This window comes from Misgurnus anguillicaudatus, chromosome 12, assembly GCF_027580225.2.
Source record: "Misgurnus anguillicaudatus chromosome 12, ASM2758022v2, whole genome shotgun sequence".
Classification (NCBI taxonomy): domain Eukaryota; kingdom Metazoa; phylum Chordata; class Actinopteri; order Cypriniformes; family Cobitidae; genus Misgurnus; species Misgurnus anguillicaudatus.
In genome coordinates, this window is record NC_073348.2 from 24,553,187 (window position 1) to 24,563,432 (window position 10,246).

A 10,246-nucleotide genomic window follows, 5' to 3' on the forward strand; every position below is an offset into this window, starting at 1 on the left:
TGTCAGACTTACACCGCTATCATAAGATCACACATACAATGCTGGTTTATAATGAGAAGTGTGGGATAAAAATAGAAGGATGTGAGACAAATTCGTAATGAGCAACATGTAGCACTACGGTAGCGTGTGATGCAGAAGTTTTGAACTGGAGCTGATTCTTAATTGATTTCATAGGGAACTAAAGCTGGGGAGTTTGTGTGGTGTGTGCGCTCGTCTTGAGAGAAGGGGGCAACATTTTAATAATTAATAATTTGCAGATGAAATAGTGGGACACTTTACATAACAGTGCAGCAGGGCGCAGAAAGCCAAGATGGTTTCCACACGGTTATTGAGAGCGGGTCTGTGCACGGCTGAGGTAACATTGAATCACTTTTGTTCAAGTAATGAATCCGATTTTTTAGAGTTTCAACCTGCCTGTCCTATTAACTGCACTTATTAAACCAAGCGTCTGACTGCTGGCTCGTCCTGGTATGGGTTACCTTACTGAACACCAGCATAAACATTTCAAGGTCAATTATTCAAAACTAATGAATGATTGTCTGGGTACTGCGAGTCATCTCGACAGGTGCAGTTTAATACTAACACATAAATTCAATATAAATGTGCATAATTAATAGCGTATGTGAGATTTTATTTACAAATGATGCAAAACCCACTTAGAGGACTTGCCATTTATCATGTTCTGCCAACAATATTCTGCTTAACTCTACGTGGCATTGATTCAACAAGGTGCTGAAAGCATTATTTAGAAATGTTACCCCATATTGATAGGATAGCATCTTGTAATTGATGGAGATTTGTGGGATGCACATCCAGGGCACGAAGCTTCCGTTCCACCACATCCCAAAGATGATCTATTGGGTTGAGATCTGGTGACTGTGGGGGCCATTTTAGTACAGTGAACTCATTGAAATGATTCGAGCTTTGTGGTGCATTATGGTCATGGACATGGTCAGAAACAATGCTCAGGTAGGCTGTGGCATTTAAACGATGCCCAATTAGCACTAAGGGGCCTAAAGTGTGCCAAGAAAACATCCCCCACACCATTACACCACCACAGTGGTAACAAGGAATGATAGATCCATGTTCTCATTCTGTTTATGCCAAATTCTGAGTCTACCATCTGAATGTCTCAACAGAAAGCGAGACTCATCAGACCAGGCAACATTTTTTCAGTCTTCAACTGTCCAATTTTGGTGAGCTCTTGCAAACTGTAGCCTCTTTTACCTATTTGTAGTGGAGATGAGTGGTACCCGTTGGGGTCTTCTGCTGTTGTAGCCCATCCACCTCAAGGTTGTGCGTGTTGTGGCTTCACAAATGCTTTGCTGCATACCTCGGTTGTAACAAGTGTTTTTTTTTTCAGTCTTCTATCAGCTTGAATCAGTCGGCCCATTCTCCTCTGACCTCTAGCATCAACAAGACATTTTTGCCCACATGACTGCCGCATACTGGATGTTTTTCCCTTTTCACACCATTCTTTGTAAACCCTAGAAATGGTTGTGCGTGAAAATCCCAATAACTGAGCAGATTGTGAAATACTCAGACCGGCCCGTCTGGCACCAACAATCATCCCACGCTCAAAATTGCTTAAATCACCTTTTTTTCTCATTCTGACATTCAGTTTGTAGTTCAGGAGAACGTGTGCCCATTTTTCCTGCTTCTAACACATCAACTACACTTGTCTTTAAAGTTGATTTGTTAAAAGCAGGAAAAATGGGCACGTGTAAGGATCTGAGCAAGGGCCAAATTGGGATGGCTAGACGACTGTGTCAGAGCATCTCCAAATCTGGATCTCTTGTGGGGTGTTCCTGGTCTGCGGTGGTCAGTACCTATCAAAAGTGGAAAAGCGGTGAACCGGCGACAGGCTCATGGGCGGCCAAGGCTCATTGATGCTTGTGGGGAGCGAATCCTGGCCCGTGTGGCAATCCAACAGACGAGCTACTGTAGCTGAAATTGCTATTTATATATGTTAATATAATATATACACTCATATCCTGAGATTCATCATTAACCTCCAATTTCCCTCAAATTATAAGGTAGCCACAGAATAGATACACTGTTACCAACCAAAGATCCTCTATGACTTTTAAAGTTATTGTGTATGATTTTAGGTCTGTTCCAGAGGGCTATAGCTCAGAGCGGCACAGCCATATCCAGCTGGTCGGTGAACTACCGTCCGCTGACGTACACCAAGATCCTGGCCAAGAAGGTGGGCTGCAGCTACAGCGACACTGCCGATCTGGTGGACTGTCTGAGGAGAAAGAGCTTCAGGGAGCTTGTGGAACAGGACATCCAACCTGCGCGCTACCACATTGCATTTGGACCGGTGCTGGATGGAGATGTGGTCCCCGACGACCCTGAGATTCTCATGCAGCAGGTGAGATGTTGCATACAGCCTGATTTATAATGTTCAGAGGTACTCTGAACTTTTAGACTCTATCATGACAGTTCATAAATGGGAGAGAATATCGTGGGTGACATTTATGTAATGTCCGCAGGGGGAGTTTCTAAACTACGACATCCTGCTGGGGGTGAACCAGGGCGAAGGACTGAAATTTGTGGATGACAGCGAGGGCGAGGATGGGATTTCTGCTGCCTCGTTCGATTACACCATATCCAACTTTGTGGACAACCTATACGAATATCCAGTCGGTGAGTTTACAAGACACACATACACACTCCAACAGAAAAAACAATATTGTGTACGCAAGTTATAAGCTTGCAGTGTGGATCGAATGTGATGAATGTGTTATTGGCTAGTTTTTTCTAGGTCTTTGTGATTTAAAAACAAATGATTCTTATGTTTCAGATCTTTAAAGTGAATCACTGAAAAAGACTCAGAAGCTTTTGTTTCAATTAGTGCTGGGCAAAGATTAATCTAGATTAAATGCATACAAAATAAAAGTGAGTTTTTGTATAATATATGAGAGTGTGCTGTGTGTAATTATTCATGTATGTATTCAAGAAACATCTACAGGTCACACTTTATTTTACGATTATCACTGTTACAGTGTAATTATACATTTAAGTATTTAGTAATAACCAACAACATGTAGTTACTATAGGGTTGGGGTTAGGTTAAGGGTTTGGTTTAGGGTTAGATGCATGCAATTATGCATAATAATTTCTTATTACTATAATAATTAGATGTAGCATGTGTAACAAAGACACCTTAAAATACTTTAAAATAAAGTATACTAAATAAATATTAAAAAAACATTTAAAATAAAGTGTTACCCATCTACAAGTGTATATATATTTATTTATATAAATAAAAATTGATATATAAATAAAAAAATTCTGAAATGTATACATGTATGTGTGTTAAAATATACATAATAATTACACACAGTAAACACACATATTTTATGCAAAAACTCACTTTTATTTTGTATGCGATTAATCTAGATTAAGTCTGCTAGTTTTTAAACAAATAACAATAAAAGTGTAAAACATTTAAACTTGTTACCAAGTTCATATCAAGTTAAGACCAATTTGAGATGTTTAACTCTTTTCCAGCCATTGATGAGTAATCTCGTCAATTAAGAGAAAACTTCCCTGCCAAATACGAGTTTTTACGGCAATCCATATTTCCGCTATCATCCACTAGGTGGCACTCTTACCCAACTTATTAAACACTAAATCATCTACAGAAGCAGTAAATACGCCATGTATGTTTTGATCATCGTTCTGAATCTGATCTCTAACAAAAGTATTGTACAAAAAATGCAATTATCTCAGATTTTTGTTCAAAAATTTTGTATTTTTTAAGAGAAACCTACCCATATTTAAGAGGTGATTATAGGGGAAATGAAGATAGGATGAAATGTTTTTTTAAGCAGAGGGTTTGTTTTTTCATTTGATATAGTGGATGTTTATATATTTAAAGGCGGGGTGCATCATCTCTGAAAGCCAATGTTGATATTTAAAATCACCTAAACAAACACGCCTCTACCCCAATAGAATCTGGACCTTCTGTTGATAGACCCGCCCCACACATACACAACCCAGGCAACAATGTTGTTTAATAGACACACCCCTTACTGCTGATTGGCTACAAGTGAGTTTTGGTAGTTGGCCCAACTCCCTTTCCCAAAGCGTTTTTAGAAAATCACACACCCCGCCTTTAAAGAAAATATTAAACTTTTGTGAAAATCATAAAAAAATGTCAATGCTGGTGGGAAAAGAGTTAACCTATGTTTAGGGATATAGACAGGGGCACACAAAATACCCATCCACATTCTTTTATACCAGTTGTTCAAGGTAATCGGTCTAATTTTACCCCTCACCTTGTGTGCTCACCTTCTTATCCTGTATTGGGACATGGTGTCCTGCTTAATGTTACAACCAGATCTAAAACATCCCTCTCATTTTCTCTCTCCCTCTCTATCTCTTTCTATCTCCTTTGTAAGGTAAAGACATACTTCGGGAGACTATAAAGTTTATGTACACAGATTGGGCTGACCGTGATAACGGTGACATGCGGCGTAAAACTCTCCTCGCGCTTTTTACCGACCACCAGTGGGTGGCGCCGGCAGTGGCCACGGCGAAGCTGCACGCTGAGTTCCAGTCACCCGTTTATTTTTACACCTTCCATCACCACTGCCAGACGGAGGCACGACCCGAGTGGGCAGATGCGGCGCACGGCGATGAGATCCCATACGTATTCGGCGTTCCCATGGTGGGGGCCACAGATCTGTTTCCCTGCAACTTTTCCAAGAACGATGTCATGCTCAGTGCCGTGGTTATGACATACTGGACAAACTTCGCCAAGAGCGGGTAAAAGTGACCTTTTTAGCTTTCCGTGTTATTTAAGTCTGACAGTCCTAATAAGAAAATCTAAAACTGTTTTACTTGATTTGTGGTGCTTGCTAAAAGCTTTACAGAAATAGTTTTTAAACCCTTTGCCCTCAGTACCTCACTTCGGCGTGTAACTCATCCTACAGTTGTAAATAAGTCTTAAATCATGTTTGGAAGAGCTTTCCTTTTACTATTTCTAAACAACTGCCATACAGACTTAAAAGTCTCATACACTACCTGAAGCACACAGCGACACATTTAAAGGTGCAGTGTGTAGTTTTTAAAAGGATCTCTTGACATAAATGCAAAATAATATACAAAACTATATTATCATGGGTGTATAAAGACCTTTTTATAATAAACGTTATGTGTTTATTACCGTAGAATGAGACGTTTTTATCTCATTTTTATACACGAAGGTCCCTTTACATGTAAGTCGCCATTTTGTGCCGCCATGTTTCTACAAAAGCCCTTAATGGACGAACTTTTTTACTAAGTTGTCTCCGACAATTACATGTTTTTTTGGGTGATGGCTACTGTAGCTTCTCTATGCATTTCAAAAGCGAGGGGTGAGCAGTGGACTAAGCAGTTGGTTGCAATTCGTAACCTCACCACTAGATGCTGCTAAAATTTACACACTGCACCTTTAATCACTCACTAAACCGCATAGCAACGACCTGGCAACCACGCTGCGCTCACATTTTCTTCGATAAGAGATATCCGATTGTTTTTGTCATATGAGAAAAGTTAAAGATGGGGTACAGTAACTTACACATCACGTAATAAAAGCAACACCACCGATTTTGCACTTAAGAAAAAACATCGTCTCACTTTGTTTAATTTTTTTATTTCTAGTGATCCGAACGTTCCCGTACCGCAGGATACAAAATTCATCCACACCAAGCCAAATCGCTTCGAGGAAGTGATCTGGACCAAGTTCAGCCCTAAGGACAAGCAGTACCTGCACATCGGATTGAAGCCTCGCATCCGTGACAATTACCGTGCCAACAAGGTGGCTTTCTGGCTCGAACTGGTTCCTCATCTTCACACTCTAACGATCACATATTCAACCACAGGACTGCCCCCCGGAGGACGCGAACGCCCTGGCTGGAAGGGTCCGGCCCAGAGCCCTGGCACGCGCTCCACGCGTCACCCCACGGTCTCCACCTACCCTCCCAATTCTGACCTGGAGGGTTCTGAACGCCCTCGCTTCTCGCCCTTCCCGGAAGAGACACGGGACTATTCGACCGAGTTGAGCGTGACGGTGGCGGTCGGGGCGTCTCTGCTCTTCCTCAACGTGCTGGCGTTTGCCGCCTTGTACTACAAACGCGACAAGCGCCACGAGCTGCTTCAACGCCGTCACCGGCGCCTCTCGCCCCAGCGTGGGGCGGGGCCAGGCGTGGGCATCGTTGGAGCCCCGCCCCATAATGACCTGGCACTTAGCCAGGAGGAGGAACTAATGTCCTTGCAAATGAAGCAACAGAGGGTGGAGCTCGATCACGGCACCCCACGTGGTCTACACGGTGACCTGGAGCCCCTGAGACCGCCCGTGTGCCCGCCGGATTACACACTGGCGTTGAGACGGGCGCCCGAGGATGTGCCTCTCATGACGGCTAATGCCCTTTCTATGATCCCTAGCACCATTACTGGCATGCAACCACTGCATGCCTTCAACACATATCCACCCGCGCCTGCACCGAGTGCTGGGCACAGCAACAACGCCCTGCCCCATCAACACTCCACCACACGGGTATAGTAGTGGTCTCCGTTTGAGATGAGCAACCATAGGACCTTGAGTACTAAAAGTGGTGCTTTATTGGATACTGTCCCAATGCACCACTGGCATCCTTTTTAACTCGAATCCCTACCTATAGCACACTCTCTCTCTCTTTCTTATTTTCGTGCTGTTGTCTTTCTTGGATTGAGCAGTGGAGAACATCACTGAGCTCCTTAATTTTTGTTCCCCCGTTTTTCCATGCCATCTTCCCAACTTCTTTGCTGTAGCCGTTTCTAGTCCCCCCAAAAAAGAACATTTTTTCCTACTTCGGACTGTTTTATAAATGAAGAAAGCATACGTGTATAATATGTATTACTGATTATAAGGCTATGAATGAAATACGATTCTACTATCTAATTTTTACCAGCATTCTTGTGCCAAGTACTGTGACCGTCGTCCAATCAGACGCAGGCTCGTGGACAGACACGGAAAGGATCGCCTGAACTGGATCTAATCGAGGAATTTGCAGAATTGAGAAAAGTGCCAAATTTATTTCGTTTTTTTTTTCTTTTCTGTGTTCTTTTATGTTTATTTTAGCTTTTTGTTTTTTGCACTATCACTGAAAAAAGTATTATCTCTTGACCGCGTTTTGGGAAATTTGCATGATTTATTTTTTAAGAGGAGAAAATGGACACCTGAACAACGGCGTTTATTCCACAAGACTCTTCTTTCTTTTTTCTCCGTCTATCTCTTTTTTACATCAGCTCTTAATTTGGAGATTCTTTTCTCTCTGTAGGTACGTGATCATATCCGGAAATGAAAACTGATTCTTGACGATAGCAAACGGGATAAATGGTTCCCTTTTTTTTCCGTTTATAATTACGAAAGCCGTACCACAAAGCAGATCCACCTCTCCCCTCCTCTTTACTGTATACCTCCACGTTTCTCTCTGCATCACGATAACTTAAGGAACGGTCACTGTGCTACGCTCTCTCTCCGTAAAAACTCGGACTCGGCACCAGCTGGAATCTTTAATCCGGAGCCCTATCCAGAATATTCCTTGACACTAACCTTTGAGCGATTGTCCCAGTTTGAACTCACTCGACCTGATTCAACCTCTGGAAGTCTCTCTTTCATGGTGCTCGGGCGAGCGGATGAAGTCCGAGTGCTTGAAACGGGACAGAGAAGAGGCCTGGGTACTGAAAAGCTTTTGGAAGCGGTTCATGCATAACACGGATGAACTCACAGGTGGTAGAGGTGTCTTCCCTCGGGCCACTTGAATATACATTTAATATCCGTACGTGAAAGCAACTGTGCACATTGATCTCATTTTCACCGTCTGTTTGGTTTGATTTGTTTCGTCTTGTTTCTGTCAGCGGAAAGATGAAAACCACTGAACACACTTTCTGTCACGCCCGAATCTCAATCTTGACGGAAAAAAAACAAACACAAGATGCAAAATGTACATTTTTTATAAATGTAAGAGATGGTCTTTGTAAATATTTTGTTTCTTGTTGGGCCAATCGTATCCACTGTAAAAACAGGTGCAAGCTCATTCAGCCAATCGCCACTCTTCTTCACTCACAATCCTGAATAACTTTATTAGATGTCAGTTTGCTTGATTTTAAAGATGCTTTTAGGGAGTGTGCACTGAAATGACATTCAGTTGTAGTGAATGTTGAGGGAATCGGGAATAAAACACATATATATTTAAGAATAAGCGTGGTTGATGGGTGCATTTGGAAATTTGCTGCAAAACCCGATGTGCTTTAGTCTCCAGGGACGATACGTCAGGCTAGATGAAAGAACCGGGGCCAAAACAAGACAATATTGGCTGAAAGCTAGCCATCATCGGTTATACACGTATATGTACAAGATTTGATTTCCTCATAAGAGGCTTTAAGATATAAAACGAGTCAGCACGGTTTTTTCGAGGGCCCTGCTGTTGGCGTTTCTCTCCTGGGTTTTCTTTATAGCGCTTCAGTGAACGAGATGACACCGTGGGATTGTTGTCGTTTCTCTAAGTTCTTAGAAATTTAGCGTTACCCGCACCATTCGAGATTGGCCGGGGTGGGAGTTCTGGTTTATCTCTTTGTTGTGAATTTGAGCTGCATATATTTCAAAGTAGAGAATTTAAACAGTTCATATTTTTCTACAAAATAACAGGAGAGGATTCTACTGGCAACTAACAGACATATAAAGCACATTTTCGCCAGACGCATATGGTGATATTTTTTGTCTGGTTTGCCTGTGTATTATAGAGGATTTAAAAAGAGAAAAAAACAACTGTTCAGTATTAATGCTTGGTCGCCAAAAAAGACTTGCACCTGTTGAGTTTTATTTTGTTGAATTTCAGCAACGTTTAAAGGCTTGAGGTCAGGGGACTGTACGACCGTGACGGGTCTAAAGAATTCATATTTCTATTTCCTATACAGGCTACTACACACTGTATGTTGTGTATCTGAACTGGACAACATTAAAACAGGTTATTAAACATACGGACACGTTCGTCTCTTTATTATTTGTGCTATATTCAGTATTTGTTGTTTCAATAATACACTGTGAAGAAAATGTTGTCATATTAAAATTGTCAGCTATCAAAAAGGGTATCGATTTATTTCTATTTTATTAGGTTACTTTAATCTGATTATTTGCACTTCCTCATTTGCCCTCTAGGTGGAACCAAATTCCATTAAATTAAGAAACTGCTATGTCATATTAAAACTGTCCAGCTATCAATCCCAGAAATAAAATGGATTTATTGATTTGTTATTCTTTTATTAGTAAACTTTAAAGGGGACATTTCACAAGACTTTTTTAAGATGTCAAATAAATCTTTGGTATCCCCAGAGTATGTATGTGAAGTTTTATCTCAAAATACGCGAAAGATAATTTATTATACATGTTAAAATTGCCACTTTGTAAGTGTGAGCAAAAATGTGCCGTTTTGGGTGTGTCCTTTAAAATGCAAATGAGTTTATCTCTGCACTAAATGGCAGTGCCGTGGTTGGATAGTGCAGATTAAGGGGTGGTATTATCCCCTTCTGACATCACAAGGGGGAAACATATTTCAATTATCTATTTTTTCACATGCTTGCAGAGAACTAAGTTACTGGGTTGATCTTTTCACATTTTCTAGGTTGATAGACGCACTGGGGACCCAATTATAACACTTAAACATGAAAAAGTCAGATTTTCATGTTACACTCTCAGAAATGGGGGTACAAAAGTTGTCACTGGGACAGTACCCTTTCAAAAAGGTACACCTTTGTACCCAAAGAGTGCATATTAGTACTTCAAAGGTACATATTGGCAGTTCAAAATTACATATTTGTACCCAAATGGTATATATTAGGACCTTCTTTTAAAGGGCACTGCCCCAGTGACAGCTTTGTACCTTTATTTTTGACGGTGTATGTCCCCTTTAAATCCAGTTCAATGAAATTTTATTTATTTGCACTTCCTGGTGTGTCCTCTAGGTGGCACCAAATTTCATCAAATTAAGAAAATGCTATGTCCTTTTAAATCACCATTTTTCAATATTTTACTATGTTCTTACCTCAATACTTTTCATTACTTTCAATGCGTGCACTTAATCTTTGTACTGCGCATTGTTACTGTGCACAAAGGTCGAAGTGCTGCAAACTAAGTGCTCTTCCGCCATACAATATAGTTCTCATTTTTATCCGCTTAAAAAAATTTAAGCGGATAAAAATAATTTTGTGCCAC

General features: G+C 41.0%; 1 protein-coding gene across 7 annotated transcripts in view; it reads left to right on the top strand.

The window, feature by feature from the left end:
• The window catches only part of nlgn2b (neuroligin 2b), a 170,974-nt gene extending 161,959 nt beyond the window's left edge, over positions 1–9,015 (top strand). For 6 of the 7 annotated variants that reach the window (XM_055208630.2, XM_055208629.2, XM_055208628.2 and 3 more), the window contains 4 exons: positions 2,112–2,377; positions 2,499–2,652; positions 4,413–4,779; positions 5,656–9,015. In XM_055208630.2, the coding sequence (XP_055064605.1) occupies positions 2,112–2,377; positions 2,499–2,652; positions 4,413–4,779; positions 5,656–6,556 (1,688 nt within the window). In that variant the 3' untranslated portion in view covers positions 6,557–9,015. The remainder of the gene's footprint in view (positions 1–2,111; positions 2,378–2,498; positions 2,653–4,412; positions 4,780–5,655) is intronic. The other variant, XM_055208632.2, reaches the window with a different exon arrangement.
• Positions 9,016–10,246: the final 1,231 nt, after the last annotated feature.